Below are 15,381 nucleotides of genomic sequence, written 5' to 3' on the forward strand. Positions count from 1 at the left end.
AACAGGATCCTCACGTAAGTCCCTGGTCTGTCTAGATGTTGCAGAACATAATGCAGTCCCATGTTGACTGCATCGTCCACAGACCTGTTTGCTCTGTAGGCAAACTGAAGAGGATCCAGCAAGGGTCCAGTAATGTCCTTCAGGTGGGCCAGCACCAGTTTTTCAAAAGACTTCATGACGACAGACGTTAGAGCCACAGGCCTGTAGTCATTTAGTCCTGTAATTTTGGATTTCTTTGGGATGGGGATGATAGTGGAGCGTTTGAAGCATGAAGGGACTTCGCACAGCTCCAGTGATCGGTTGAAGATCTGTGTGAAGATGGGGGCCAGCTGGTCAGCACAGGATTTCAGACAGACTGGTGTAACACAATCTGGGCCTGGTGCTTTTTTCCTTTTCTGCTTATTTCCTTTTCTGCTTTTCTGCTAAATTATATATATATAATTTGTGTGTGTATGTATTACGATATAACTAACGAGATCATATTCAGAAGACAATGAAACCGAAACCAAATAGCGTTGAAACAGGAAGTGAAGTAAACAGAAGAGAATGAAAAATAACGGTCAGTGAGCACCACTTTAGAAGGCTCAGCTGACCGACTATGCGTCGATGCTAAGACAGAGATTTCGCTTTCCTTGGACATGACAACCTATTTTCACAAATATTTATGACTCGGCCTGAGGACAGACGCAAGTAATCGCACGCGCTCAGTCGATCTCTCTCTCATTCACTGTCTGTTTAGGCTTGTTAAGTGCAAATCTACAGAGCCTCTACAAATCAGCATGCTACACATTGTTATCATTACTAACTTGTTTAATATTCAGTCCACATGCATGAAGTGTAAAACGAGAAGGGCATAACCTTACGAAAAAAGAAAACAGCAAAAATCGCGGTTGCTGGGGTTCTTGCATTCCTCTGTGGTTTGCTCGTCAATAGCGCGGTATTGCGATATTGCGGTTATCGCGACAGCCCTAATTACTCACCCTCAAGTTGTTCCAAACCTGTATGAGTTTCTTACAGCTGTTGAGCACAAAGATATTCTGAAGAATGTTGGTAACCGAACATTTAACGGTAGCCATTGACTTCCACAGTATGGAAAAAATAGCTATAATACTATGAAAGTCAATGGCTACTGTCAACTGTTTGGTTACCCACATTCTTCAAAATATCTTCTTTTTCAGAATTTTCTTTTTTGGGTGGACTATGCCTTTAAGAAGGAAATCTTTTGTAACATTATAAATGTATTTACTATCACTTCTGATCAATTTAATGCTTCCTTGCTGAATAAAAGTATGAATTTCTTTCATAAATTTCTTACCCAAAAACTTTTAAACAGTAGTGTATGTATTTAAGAAAATCCCACCTTGCTGTTGAAACATCTGTAAAATCACAGCCATCTGTCAGTATCTCCCAATATCTTATTTTTTTCTTCTTTAACTGTAGGATGGTGAAACCCTTGTGGAATATAAACCACTGGAGGATGCAGATCCCTCAAACATGCTGTGTGCCTGCAAGGTTTGTTAGATCATTCATAAATTATGCATAACCTGTTTCATCTGTGGGATTTTGCATATTTATGTTGACTGAGAGTTCAAAACACTCCTGCAGTTCTTCTGTGCTCTGTACTGGTATTTTATAATTCTGAATAGTTCTGGATTAGGATATCCTGATTTTGGTTTGTTTGATTGTGTGAAGGACTCCAGCTCAGTGGTGGAATGGACTCAGAGTTTAGAAGGCAACCCTCACCGTCCAATTGACCATCAGCTGAGCTATGAAACAGAGTGGGACATGATCAATGCTGTCTCATTCCGGAGAAAAGTCCACACACATGGAGATGGTAAACAATTGCTCTTCTATGAGTCAAATGTGGTTGAAATCATTTAAAAATCAAAATGATTGTCACCATGCACTTTACCCAGTACCTAACAGAAAATGTCAGCATGTTATCTCATGCATCAGTCAGTGAATTATGTGTCTGGTCCTGTTTTTCCAACACCAGAAGATGGAAATCTGTAACAGTAACCTAGCTTATTATTTATTGTCATATTGTCACAGGTGGATCAAACCACGCAAATGACCGGAACAAGTGGGCCTTCTCTTTTAATGTGTGTGACCTCAGGTCTATCACAGTCAAATGTGAGGGCTGGTCATACATCACTTTCCGCTTGAAGGATGGCACAGCACTGCCAGCTATTCATTTCCACCAGGGAGGGAACACAGCATTCCTGGATAGCCTAAGGAAATCAGTTCAGATCAATGAGTAAGTGAAGTGTCAGGGGTTGTTTTAGTGTAAATAGGTCAGGCTTAATCTGTGGCTCAGCTGTAGACAAATATTGTGCAATATCTATTTCAATATCATTCTGTTGATGAGGAATGTGAACGGTTTGCCAATGCTGTTTTTTATTGCAGCATTAGCCCAGTAGAGTGTAGTCATGAGTTACAGACATTTTATAAATGATTTTGAATACATTATAAGCAGTGCTGCATAGAGCCTGCACTCTTATTTAATGTTTTCTGGGCATGTTGTGGGGTAAGATCTACAAAATCATTTTAAATTTGGGTTAAATTATAAAAAAATAAATAAAACCCAATACCCAGATTTGGGGCCAGATTTGCTAACCGCTTACACCAACGTATACCCTTTTTATTTATGGGAGGAGAGTAGGGATGTAACGATTAACTGCGAGCCGGTCGAAAATCGATTCAAATATGTGACGATTCAAGTCGGTTGAGATGCCAAACAAATCGCGATACAATTGGAGTAGGAGTTTATATGAATGTATCTCTGAGGGGAACTGACTATCTTTAGAACAATGAACAATGTTTAGAACAACCTCTGAACAATGCATATTAAAGTAGCATTCATAAGCACAGCTCTGCTTTGTTTACAGCGGTAACCCAGGAATCGCTGTATCATTGCTGTTCATAAGCGCCTCTTGCTGTCAGAGAGTGAATCTGCGTCTCATTAAGCTCATCTGCTGTTTCGTTCACATATGTTTTATGTTGTATAGTTTCACAAAACTAAAGTCAAGCCATTCTGTTTTTGCTTCAAATTTCGATTAAAAACTACTCATGCTGCATGTATGCTGCATCTTTGTTTGGATCATGATTAAAATCCAGTGGTTGCCTCTAATTTTAAATGGAAAGAGCACAGACAAAGCCTTAGTTTGTTCATATTAAGAGATTTATTTTATTTGTGTAACTTACTTGTTTGATTTGGGGTTTGTTTTAAAATTTAAATTTAGTTTTGTTATATTTCAATTTCACAGAAAAATGTGCAGCAATAGCCTAATAAAACGACACCTTTTCATTTACTTCGTCTTCAGTCTCATTTTGTAAAAAAAAAAAACGTGAGTAAATCAAATTGTGAAATCAAAATCGTGAATCGAATCGTGAGTTGAGTGAATCGTTACATCCCTAGAGGAGAGTATTTAAATGAGTCATACAAGGGGATTTACTAAGGTTTGCGGTAGTCAGTTTACTACCATTTATTTAAACACCAAAAAATTTCATGTATTAATATGTTAATCCATCAACCCAGTGTTGTTAGTAGATTATACGCTTCTCTCCCCTTCCACTATACGTAAGGAAAGCTACAACAGTTGAGTGCACGAAGTGGCCAACATTCAACACTTCTGGGTTCATCTGAGTATTTTTGCACTTTTTCTTTTTTGGAATTTTCAGTGTGAATGTATTATTCACACTATGAATACTAAAAAAAAAGGCATGGAAAAGTGTGCATTTTTGTTTCTGGAAGCATTAATAAGTATATTAGCTTTTGCAAATTCATGTGTACTGTCAGACGTCTTCCTCAGAATGAATATGGCTTAATTATTTAATTCGTCTTGTTTTTATCTTTTTATCTTTTAGTTTTAAGATTTATTTTATTTGTGTAACTTACTTGTTTGATTTGGGGTTTGTTTTAAAATTTAAATTTAGTTTTGTTATATTTCAATTTCACAGAAAAATGTGCAGCAATAGCCTAATAAAACGACACCTTTTCATTTACTTCGTCTTCAGTCTCATTTTGTAAAAAAAAAAAACGTGAGTAAATCAAATTGTGAAATCAAAATCGTGAATCGAATCGTGAGTTGAGTGAATCGTTACATCCCTAGAGGAGAGTATTTAAATGAGTCATACAAGGGGATTTACTAAGGTTTGCGGTAGTCAGTTTACTACCATTTATTTAAACACCAAAAAATGTCATGTATTAATATGTTAATCCATCAATCCAGTGTTGTTAGTAGATTATACGCTTCTCTCCCCTTCCACTATACGTAAGGAAAGCTACAACAGTTGAGTGCACGAAGTGGCCAACATTCAACACTTCTGGGTTCATCTGAGTATTTTTGCACTTTTTCTTTTTTGGAATTTTCAGTGTGAATGTATTATTCACACTATGAATACTAAAAAAAAAAGGCATGGAAAAGTGTGTATTTTTGTTTCTGGAAGCATTAATAAGTATATTAGCTTTTGCAAATTCATGTGTACTGTCAGACGTCTTCCTCAGAATGAACATGGCTTAATTATTTCATTCGTCTTGTTTTTATCTTAAAAGTGACCCCTGACCCCTAGTTTCCTGTTCCTGTGCAGGGTATGTGCAGGGCATGAGTGATCTGCTCTCTCCCATCCTCTTTGTGATGGAGAATGAAGTGGATGCCTTCTGGTGCTTTGTTTCCTTCATGGATGAAATGGTAATGCAGTGTGTTCATTACAGAACGTCTCTCTTTAGCACTCTTGGGTTTGCTGTGCATGAGAAGCTGTAAAACTCATGTTTGTTACAGCATGAAAACTTTGAAGAGCAGATGCAGGGGATGAAGACCCAACTAATCCAACTCAGCACTTTGCTTCGGCTGCTAGACCTGGCCTTCTGGAACTACCTAGGTAAGATACCCCAAGGAAGACTTATTGGAAATAGTCTTTTTCCTTAATGTTGATTTCACAGGATTCTGTGACCATAAGTAGCCATTGTGTACATTTCTGTGTTTATGTGGTTTTACAGAGGCGCAGGATTCTGGGTACTTATATTTCTGTTTTCGCTGGTTATTGATCCGATTCAAGAGAGAGCTGCATTTTCAGGATGTCCTGCGCCTTTGGGAGGTGTGTAATAACTAATTTAATATTAATTAAATTAGTTATTAATAATATTTAAATAATCTTTAAATGTAATAATATTAAAAAGATTAATAATCTTTTTTTTTTTTTTATATTGGCCATCTCAAACACATTTCTCAGTACACTGTAGCCATTGTCTGTGATAATTTGGATTATACTTGATTAAGTGTTATATTGGCATTTGATGTCATATGTTATTTTATGCAACTATTTTCTCCTTCAGATCATGTGGACCAGACTACCTTGCCAAAACTTTCACCTTCTGGTGTGCTGTGCCATTTTAGACTCAGAAAAACAAAAAATTATGGACAGAAAATATGGATTCAATGAAATCCTGAAGGTTAGCATTAACTTTATATCATACAATACCATTCAAAGTTTTTTTCTTTTAATTAAAAGTTTTACATTTTGAATTAATACTTTTATTTAGCAAGGATGCATTAACAGTAAATAACTTTTATAGTGTTATAAAAAAAAATATTTCAAATAAATTCTGTTCTTTTAAACTTTCTATTCATCAAAAAATCCTGAAAAGAACATTATTACGGTTTCCAACAAATACTGCTACATAGCACAACATACATAAATGTTTCTTAATCACCAAATCAGCTTATTAGAATGATTTCTAAAGGAGTAATGACTGCTGAAAATGAAGCTTTGCCATCAACTACTAATAAACTACATTTTAAAATATATTCAAATAGAAAACAGTTATTTCATAATGTAATAATATTTCATATTACTACAGTTTTTACTGTATTTTTGATCAAATAAATGCATCCTTGATGAGCAATAGAGACTTCTATGAAAACATTAACAAAACCATACAGACCCCAAATGTTTGAATGGTAATGTGTGTATCTACATTTTATAACATACATAAATCAGCTTGTGTTCACCTATTATGTTTTCTTCACAGCATATAAATGAACTCTCCATGAAACTGGACATCGAAGAAATCCTTAGCAAATCTGAAGCTATCTGCATGCAGATAAAGAATTGTAAGGTATGTCCTAAGCATGATTGCATATATTGGGGTATGTGATCTCTATAACACGTTTTTCTCAGTAATAAGTGATTATTTCATCCCATTAATACAAGTTTTGAATCTCTTCCGATATCCTCTAAGGACTTGCCCCATTCAGTGAGTGAGATTCTGGGTCTCAACACAGTCACTGAACCCTCTGCAGCATTAGAAACCAGTGAATATGGAATACTTGAGTCACCTCAGACCTCACCAAGATCCACACACAGACAAGACCACGTCATCTCCAACGGCCACAGCCACTTAAAAGAATCAACACACAATGGCTGCAAAGTAGCCTTCATTTCCTAGTGTATAGCACTACAAGGTGTATAGTACAGATTTTATAGTTCCCTGTATTCCAGCAAGATGAACAGTATTGGGTGTCATGTAGATATTTGCTACCAAATGCCACATTGTAAAATATCCCAGAGAAAATATATGAATGTAAAACAAGGATTCAAAGGGATCCCTAAAGCATTATTTTTGTAAAATCTTGTACCATATTGTCTTTCATTGAAATAATCATTCCTTCTCACTGTATTGAAAGAGTTTTCATAATGTTTCAGAGGTGGGGTATTCATTGTTGAATATCATTTTTTTTTTTTGTTATCAGTTTGCTCTTTTCCTAAATAATTCAGATTCAAATTAAAATCTGTCTTCCTTCCATTAGTTCATGAGTTATATTTCAGAACACCATTTAAGACTGGTAAGTTGCTTTTATTTTTTTCTCTTTTTAAGAGAACCGTAAATGTATCTTGCGTTCATTACACTTTCTGTGTTTGTCTAGTGAAATGAGCCATTTTGTATCCCATATTATTACATTAATTAGGTAAGTGTACTTTGTAATTAGTTGGTCACCTTAGATAAAAAATTTTTAAAAAACACCCACAAAAACAAAACAATATAACTGTCTTGAGAGTGAAGGAGAACATTTGCTTGGCCATATAAACTAAAGTCACCAGTTCCAACTGGCATGTAAATGTGGTTTGAGTCTGCAGTCTTCGTTCAGTAGGCCCGCTGTGACATTTGCAGATGAGATGGAGAGACGGTGAAAATACTGATTGAGGATGAAGTGTCTTTTATCCACTCGTAACCACAGGTCACAACAAAGACACTGCGAATCAAGTTCAATCTCTTTCATTTCCTGTTCCACAGGAAATTGCCTCAGAGGAAGCTGATAGCTCACTGCTCACTGCTGTAATGTTATCTCTTTTCTAGCTCCCTTTCATTAAAGAAATGGCAGCATTTTGTGCACTGACAAGCATGCGCTCATTCACCAAAACCCATAAACAATATGCATCTGTCCTCAAAGGTGGTCAAAAGGCAGTTTCCACAATTGCTCTCAATGCATTTTACTTACAGTGATGTTTAAATAATAATGTTGACATTTAGGTTTTCATATTTTATCATATTTTATGAAAATTATTGCTCTAATCTCACTACCTTTTTCTTGCTTTCTATATTGAACATGTTTCTAAATCCTGGCTCTGAAGGATAAACTATTCAAAGGCCTTTATATCTTACAAAAAATTATAGGTGCTGTTTGCGGTTATCAACCCCCCCTTCACTGTCCAGCTGGAAATTGAAGCACCATTTACGGAAATCCTGAAATCTGGATTATTTTGCTCCAGATTCATTTCTACTAGAAGGTGAGATGAGCTTATCAACTTCAGTCACGGCTTGGACGTTTCGACATTCCCTAATGGAACAGCCATCCCCTCAAAAGCTAATATGAGCGATTGCCTACCCCGTGAGACAGTGGCCCTTCAACGTCATTCGTCACAGTATATAATCCCAGCTCTGATACTGCCGGGGGAGAAGTGTCAGGTACTGTGGCACATGCAAAGAGCTCCCAGTGATCTCTGAAGGGGCAGCTTAAGGGGATATCGTCTGAGACAATAGTACCTTTGCCATATGAAATGCAGGGAAAGAAGACATCTCAAGAGACAGCAACTATGTCCTCTGAACTACAACCTAACCCGAAGGGGCCACAGACAGCCCCTAAATCACCAGTTGGGCTTCTTAGGAAAAGGGGTCAAGAAGCAATTCCTAAGATGCAGCCCGCTATGATGATGTTCTCCAGCAAATACTGGGCTCGACGAGGTCTATCTTTGGATTCAGCAATGTATGATCAACAACACCTTGCAGCCTCCATGGTGAGTACTGAACCGTTTTGATGGCCCCTCTTTTGGGCACCACATTCCATATAGTCAAATAATATTTGTTAAAATTTTTGGAATATATTAAATTATTGTATTTTTTTGTGCTTTTTTTTAAAGCCAGTTACTTGCATAAGCCATTGGTTTACATTGGAAAACTTAATTAATGGCCATGGGTGATTCTGGATGCAGATGCAAATCTAATGAAATGTTTTATTACAAAATTCACTAGTTTACTGACTGAAAGCCAGGCCAGCTGGAACTGGGCACAGTGATGTAATAAAAAAAAAACAGAAGTCGGTCAAAGGCAGTTAAGGTCAAAGTGTAAATTCTCCTTTTTGAGGTTATAAATTACTACCCTTGTGTGCTTAACGTTTAGAATAAATACGCTTTTATCTTAACCAATTTCTGCATCCAAAGAGTTTTACATTCACTAAGTAACACCTCCGCACAGCTCCGCAGGACATCCTTTAATCGGATAGATGAAAGACCTGATAAAGAAGAACCAAAATCCACCCATGACCTTGGGAAATTAGCAGTGATTTTCTCTCTGAAGAATGAAGTGGGCTGTCTGGTGAAAGCGCTGAGATTCTTTCAGGTTAGTGAACACGTCATCTTTTGGTGGGGTAGATTAATAGCACACTTTAATAAGTATATCTAATGTATAATAATTTTAATAGACTTCTGATTGAAACCAAAGTGACATCCTGCCGTTGTTTGTTTAAAGGAGAAGCATGTGAATTTGTCCCACATTGAGTCTCGGAGATCCAAGAGAGTCACCAATGAGGTGGAGATTTATGCAGAGTGCAACTGCACAAAGAAAGAGTTCAGTGAGTTGGTGCAGCACCTGAAAGACCACGTCAACATTGTCTCATATAACACACCTCAACAAGTGTGGTCTGCAGAGACCGGTAAGCCTGAACTCAGTGAGCAGAAGCATAGTCACTGTAATTATGTTCCAGCTTTGTGACAATGTTACTGATTCACCTGACTATTTATTCCAGACTGTTTGGACTGTGTGTGTGTTTTGGGTGGGTTGCCAGATGGGAAAGGAATACCATGGTTTCCCCAAAAGATCTCAGAGCTGGACCAATGCTCTCATAGAGTGCTAATGTATGGCTCAGAACTGGATGCTGACCATCCAGTACGTAAATCTGTTTAGTAACCAGTTACCAGTGACTAATAGTGTATTTATAAACTTACTTTAATCTAGCTTAATGGATTCTGTAAAAATTGTTCATGATACCAGTGCATTATCTAAGGTTAAAAATTAAACCTTATTGTAAAGTGATCCTTTGTTCTTTGTTGCAGGGCTTTAAAGACAAAGTGTATCGGGAGAGAAGGAAGTACTTTGTGGAAGTTGCAATGAACTACAAATTGTTAGTATGGATTATAATATAGTTTATATTCTTGTATAATTGTTTTTGGGTTCTTGTAGCTCAATTGTTAACTAGTTAAAAATGCTACAATAATTAAAAGCTGAAGCATAATACAGTTCCATAAATGGAAATTATATGAAATTCAAGTTTCAAGTAATATGAATCAGAACATCTTTTTTTAAAATCTTTTCAGTGGGCAGCCCATCCCACGGATCGAGTACACACCAGAAGAAGTGAAGACATGGGGAGTAATTTTCAGAGAACTTACAAAACTCTATCCAACTCACGCCTGCCGCGAGCACTTAAAAAACCTCCCTCTTCTCACAAAGCATTGTGGATACAGGGAGGACAACATCCCACAGCTGGAAGATGTGTCTCGATTCTTACGTGGTAAAAAATGTTGTCACGTCAAGTCACAGCCATGCAACTACTTTCTACTTGCATTATTAATTGGATTCATTCAGTTAAAAAGTCTACACTATTTAATCTGGAGGTTTTGATTGTGAACCTTGCAGAGAGGTCAGGTTTTACCGTACGACCTGTGGCTGGATATCTGTCACCACGAGACTTCCTGGCCGGTCTGGCTTATCGAGTGTTTAATTGCACTCAGTATATACGTCACAGCACTGATCCACTCTACACACCAGAACCGTGAGTATAAACCCCCACCAATAAATATTTGGTAGAAAATGTCATTTTTCTTCATCACCTCTAACCTGGAAACTGTTTTCATGTCCTCAGGGACACCTGCCATGAACTGCTGGGTCATGTGGCGCTCCTGGCAGATCCCAAGTTTGCTCAGTTTTCTCAAGAGATTGGCCTTGCATCTCTAGGCGCTTCAGACCAGGATGTGCAGAAGCTGGCAACAGTAAGTGTGACAGCAGCTTATTGAATTCTTAAATGTCATCTCGAACTGCCAGGTTCCTAACATGACACCGAAATAAAAAGGTCACTGAAGTTTTTCATGGCATGAAGTTTGATCTATGGTGTTGAGTCACATGCATTTGCATTGAAATCAGATCACCGGCTCTGTATCTCGGACTTTAGTGAGACAATCAGCTCTGGGTATAAGGTTTTTGGTGGTTTCAGTATGAGTGGGTATATCTCATAAAGGCCTGAAGGAACGTGTTGTAGATAATCTTGCTTCTAAACCTTTGCAATATATGCAACATGTTTATTATGCAATGAACTGCTGTTTTTTTTTCTAGTGCTATTTCTTCACAATTGAATTTGGACTGTGCAAACAAGACGGTCAGTTGAGAGCCTATGGAGCAGGTCTACTGTCTTCTATTGGAGAGTTGAGAGTATGAAGCCCTTTGTTAACTATATTTAAGCACCTCAAGCATTAAGATTTTATAGTTTATAAGTGAATGAATAATCTTTGATTATGCAGCATGCGTTATCTGACAAGGCAACAGTGAAGATGTTTGATCCCAAAACCACATGCTACCAGGAGTGCCTCATTACAACGTTTCAAGATGTCTATTTTGTCTCCGAGAGTTTTGAAGAGGCAAAAGAGAAAATGAGGTAAATATATCCAGTCAAATGTGAAAATGGACAATCATCCACAACTGTGTAAAAGAGACACATTTGGACTTAATAATGTAAATTAACGTTGTTCCTTCTAAACAGGGAATTTGCTAAAACAATAAAGAGGCCTTTTTCTGTCTACTACAACCCGTACACCCAGAGCATTGATTTACTGAAGGACACCAGGAGCATTGAGAACGTGGTTCAAGATCTACGCAGCGACCTAACCACTGTCTGCGATGCCCTGGGAAAAATGAACACGTACCTCGGTATCTAGCTAATCAAAGTCATCAGTGCTTTATTGTAGAATAAATCTGCAACTGTTTTACATTATTAAATTCCAATTCCATTAATACTTTAACATCTGCAGTGATGTTGATTATCTGGGCTAAACATTTATTAGTCTTGCCTTGTTATGAAGATGTATGCCACATAAATGAAGGTGTGAAATATTGCAACCATAGTCATACGGCATTCAAACCCAGTCAACATTTCAATGTATTAAGACACTAAATGAAAAGAAAGGATTTAATATTTATCTAGTCTTTGCCTCTTTGTGCCGAATGTTCTGCTTAAAACAGAGTTACAAAATGTATGTGTTTTATTTCAACCTCATAGCAAGTGAAGGCAGTTGGTACATTAATAATGATTTTAAAAAAGAATTAAAAAAACCTATTAAGCACTATCCTGATTCCAGTGGCATTCTAAACGTATGTATGTGGTGCTTGCTTTATTTGTTGTTGAAAAGCCAACATCTCAGTCAATAAAGCATTATATTTTAGCATTATATTTTGATCTGCTTTTTAAAAGTGCGCAGCAATGAGTTAAGGGCACATTTCATTCATAACACTACATTTTATTTTATTTTACATTAAATGTATATATAAACAAGTACATATTTAATACTGTGAATATATACACTTAAATATAACCAGCGTAATAAAAGTAAAAAAGGTATCTATAGATTTATAAAATATATATTTTATAGATTTTTTGAAATCTATTATAATAGCTAATATCAATATATTCCATCAATATACTGTATATCACATTGACTACTAATAACCATCCATTTCACAGTGTATCTTGTCAATGAACTTCTTCATCATCGTCCTCGTCAAAGGCTTTCTCCTATAGTGAGTCAGAGATGACATATAAGTTGTGTATTAAGCATTATTGTAATTATTGTATTGAGTAAACTTCATTCATTTCTAGTAAAATGATTTATTTGAAACTTTTTTAAAACTAAAATCAACTGGTGCGTAAACTCTCACCCAACCACCGTGCTGTTTAACCCAGGGAGCGAAATACTCCTGCAGGTACTGAGCTCCGTATCCCATGGCCCTGTTCATGGGGTGTAGGTCCAGGGCTTTGAGTCTGCTGGTGACCTCAAAGGCCAGGGCGATCTGCTCACGTTTCCTTCTGCTCTGCAGATATTCTGGCACCACACTCGTGATGAAGGCTTCGGTCAGTTTTTTAAACAAGTCGTAAGAGAACGTACGCTGCAGGTATCCTAAAAGCTCACGGTTGCTCTGAATCTGAGAAGGCAGAGGGGACATTTAAGAGCAAGAAAAGGTTTTCGGACAGCACACTGAACAGCTATTTAACAGCTTTGATCGTGACTCTTTAATGAGAATTCTAATATTTTATAATTGATTTTCATAATATTTGTTTTAGAGTTTTTAACTGAAGTCTTACATTTGGTTTGTATCCATCAAGTTCCAATTTCCAAATGTATGAATTTAATCCAGTGGATTATCTCAAACTCTTCACTAAACCAAAACTAACCAGTTAGTCAGACTACAGACTGTACAGAGATCATGATGTTTACCCTTTCATTTAAGTTGTCCCCTGATTTCTTCAGTAAGTCAACAAGCTTGTCTATAACATCTTGGTCAACATCTTTAACACCTATAAAAAGGACAGAGCACAATTCAAATCTGGATAATCCATAGTGTTATACAAGATGATATTTCGATGACTGATTGTGTATAACAGTACCACCATCTGACTCTAGTCCTTCGTCAACAATAAGTCTTTTGTCTGCAGTCTGGAGTAGTTCTTCATCAAGGAGTCCATTGTCTACAATCTGGGTGAGTTTTTCAGCCACATCACCAAATTGCTCATCACCTGTTTTCAGCAGACATTACATTAAAATGAGAATAAATGTTATAATCATCTCAGAAAGAGTCACAGATCTCAAATACAGTATCCAGTCTGTACATACAGGCACTTTGGACCGATCTGGCGCGGGGCGTCCTCCTCTTCTGGCAGTATGTTTCCAGAAGTCGATATTCATCACTACAAGTGATTAAAGGTGAATCGTCTTCCATCATGTGAAACACCCACTGATTTCTGCTGATTAGATAAAGACACGGGACAGTTTACTTGTTATGCTACATGTTATATCCGTAAAAATGTAATCAAATCAAAACGATAAATGTGAACTTATTAACATTTCATATCTAAAAAGACTTTAACTGCGCTGTTTCAGTTTGTAAAGCTGAAGTTACAGTTTAAACTTTACACGACGCCACAGATCATATCTAGTTCCACTGACCGCAAATGTCAGTGCAAAACGCACATTTCATTGTTGTAATTCTTTAATCGGACCACATAAAATCTACTGAATAAATGTAAAAGCAATGCGGTCTCCTATTTTCTAAACAGAACATATACAACAAAACTTACCAGGAAAGTTTTCCTGAGAGTTGGAGACGTAAGTTACTGTACGTCAGTACTTGCGACGTATTACGTGCACGGACGTTTTGCACGTACAGCTGTGACTGTTGCTTTCGTTTTCTTTTCGAGTCATCATTCACATTGTTTTGGTTTCTGTCACTGATCCATATAATGTCCTCTATTATAGATCAGTGGTTTCTGTTCATTTATCAGCGATCACATCACGCACAGCTTTCAATTGTGTTTTAAAAATATTTTATTCGTTTTTTCACCTTTGACATGACTTATAGCCTATTATTGAATTAATCTACTACATCTATTAAAAGCTGTAGAATTTGTTAATATTTGTAAACATTTTCATCTTTTTATTTAACCTTTTATTTAGCCTTTTTATGTTTTTACCAATTTACAACCATTAAAAAAAATTTAAGTAGGCTTTGGCTAATAACGTATAAAATAATCAAATCATTTTAGAGCATTTTAAAGAAATATTATTACAAATAGTATTGGATGATTTTCTAATTTCTTCAGAAATTTCTTTTGTTATTTATGTTAATATGCATGTTCATAATAGCTAGATGATTATGACGTCTCTAGCCAAAGTTTATCACTTTACTTTTACTTTTAGTCATTTAGCAGACGCTTTTATCCAAAACGACTTACAAATGAGAAAAAGTAATTAAAACTAAAAGCTAAAACTCTATAAATACTATATATATACACACACACATTTAAGAAAATAAAAGAAATTAAATAAAAATGACAAACGCATACAACAACATTTCAAAACTAAACATTGAAATGAAAACAAAAAAAAATAAAGCTAAAAACAATTCAAAATATTAAAAGAACAAAAGGTATGAGTATAATAATGATTCTAACATAACACTAAGCCAAACACCAAAAAACAACTACATATGTGTATGAACAGCCACACACATATACATGTACATATATATAAATACATTCAATATATATATATATATGATTTCATTTCCATTTTGTATGTTGAAGTACTGTAATAACTCAAATTAAATAAAACTAAAACTTAATAAAAAACCTATATAGACATAATAAAAAACTAATAAAATGACATTACTACAACTGTAACTAAAAAACAGTATATATAAAATAGATAACTAACACAAATCAAAGTACATTAGTTCATCAGTAATCCTAAAAAAATAACATAAATGAGGCAAACACGCATGCTAAAATAACAACAACTTACTGTCACATAGTAAGAAATGGTTATAAAAAAAACTGAAACAGAAGTGAAACAAGTTATCAGTTTAAATATGATATAGGCCTACAGTATTAATTTAGTTCAGGGTGATGTGTGTGTGTGTGTGTGTGTGTGTGTGTGTGTGTGCATGTGTAATGTATAATAAACAACAACAAAAACATTACAAGGGATTTTCTATTACAAAATTTTATACAAACATTGTTTTAATTTTTTATAAATGTACATTTTTGTATGCCTATTATTATA

The 15,381-nt window shown here is 35.9% G+C and overlaps 3 protein-coding genes across 5 annotated transcripts in view; 2 read left to right on the plus strand and 1 right to left on the minus strand.

The window, feature by feature from the left end:
- LOC107583883 (TBC1 domain family member 15-like) overlaps window positions 1-6,808 on the plus strand; it is a 10,156-nt gene extending 3,348 nt beyond the window's left edge. Inside the window, exons 3-12 of the mRNA XM_016270235.1 lie at window positions 1,441-1,512; window positions 1,693-1,834; window positions 2,053-2,257; window positions 2,324-2,379; window positions 4,591-4,691; window positions 4,782-4,881; window positions 5,000-5,097; window positions 5,336-5,452; window positions 6,032-6,118; window positions 6,242-6,808. Coding sequence (XP_016125721.1) covers window positions 1,441-1,512; window positions 1,693-1,834; window positions 2,053-2,257; window positions 2,324-2,379; window positions 4,591-4,691; window positions 4,782-4,881; window positions 5,000-5,097; window positions 5,336-5,452; window positions 6,032-6,118; window positions 6,242-6,448 — 1,185 coding nt within the window. The 3' untranslated portion in view covers window positions 6,449-6,808. The remainder of the gene's footprint in view (window positions 1-1,440; window positions 1,513-1,692; window positions 1,835-2,052; window positions 2,258-2,323; window positions 2,380-4,590; window positions 4,692-4,781; window positions 4,882-4,999; window positions 5,098-5,335; window positions 5,453-6,031; window positions 6,119-6,241) is intronic.
- On the plus strand, window positions 6,779-12,209 carry LOC107583800 (tryptophan 5-hydroxylase 2-like). 3 transcript variants are annotated; one of them, XM_016270128.1, is made up of 12 exons: window positions 6,779-6,845; window positions 6,927-8,295; window positions 8,753-8,896; window positions 9,026-9,209; window positions 9,303-9,442; window positions 9,610-9,677; window positions 9,871-10,067; window positions 10,193-10,328; window positions 10,419-10,545; window positions 10,886-10,981; window positions 11,071-11,204; window positions 11,310-12,209. In XM_016270128.1, exons 2-12 carry the CDS (start codon window positions 8,059-8,061, stop codon window positions 11,482-11,484), a joined length of 1,638 nt encoding a protein of 545 aa, XP_016125614.1. In that variant the 5' UTR covers window positions 6,779-6,845; window positions 6,927-8,058; the 3' UTR covers window positions 11,485-12,209. The 3 variants fall into 3 exon arrangements, with proteins under 3 accessions (XP_016125614.1, XP_016125616.1, XP_016125615.1); XM_016270130.1 differs by having other exon boundaries at window positions 6,781-6,845; window positions 7,676-8,295; XM_016270129.1 differs by lacking the exon at window positions 6,779-6,845 and having other exon boundaries at window positions 6,876-6,968; window positions 7,633-8,295.
- A 21-nt stretch (window positions 12,210-12,230) lies between these two features.
- Window positions 12,231-13,974, minus strand: LOC107583803 (apoptosis facilitator Bcl-2-like protein 14). Its single transcript, XM_016270135.1, has 6 exons — window positions 13,899-13,974; window positions 13,435-13,565; window positions 13,209-13,337; window positions 13,039-13,118; window positions 12,482-12,745; window positions 12,231-12,338 (listed from the first exon to the last, which is right to left on the minus strand). The coding sequence occupies exons 2-6, from the start codon at window positions 13,541-13,543 to the stop codon at window positions 12,297-12,299; spliced, it is 624 nt and encodes a 207-aa protein (XP_016125621.1). The 5' UTR covers window positions 13,544-13,565; window positions 13,899-13,974; the 3' UTR covers window positions 12,231-12,296.
- Between the last annotated feature and the right edge of the window lie 1,407 nt (window positions 13,975-15,381).

Source organism: Sinocyclocheilus grahami, unplaced genomic scaffold, assembly GCF_001515645.1.
Source record: "Sinocyclocheilus grahami isolate Dianchi unplaced genomic scaffold, SAMN03320097.WGS_v1.1 scaffold55.1, whole genome shotgun sequence".
Classification (NCBI taxonomy): Eukaryota; Metazoa; Chordata; class Actinopteri; order Cypriniformes; family Cyprinidae; genus Sinocyclocheilus; species Sinocyclocheilus grahami.

Bases quoted from the DNA above. Each gene is read 5' to 3' on its own strand.
- LOC107583800 (XM_016270128.1), top strand. From the start codon at position 8,059: ATGCAGGGAAAGAAGACATCTCAAGAGACAGCAACTATGTCCTCTGAA. The intron at 9,210-9,302 runs GTAAGCCTGAAC...TATTTATTCCAG, and splicing joins AGTGTGGTCTGCAGAGACCG to ACTGTTTGGACTGTGTGTGT. The intron at 10,982-11,070 runs GTATGAAGCCCT...TTGATTATGCAG, and splicing joins CTTCTATTGGAGAGTTGAGA to CATGCGTTATCTGACAAGGC.
- LOC107583803 (XM_016270135.1), bottom strand. From the start codon at position 13,543: ATGATGGAAGACGATTCACCTTTAATCACTTGTAGTGATGAATATCGA. The intron at 13,338-13,434 runs GTATGTACAGAC...TGCTGAAAACAG, and splicing joins CAGATCGGTCCAAAGTGCCT to GTGATGAGCAATTTGGTGAT. The intron at 12,746-13,038 runs GTAAACATCATG...CTGCCTTCTCAG, and splicing joins GGGACAACTTAAATGAAAGG to ATTCAGAGCAACCGTGAGCT.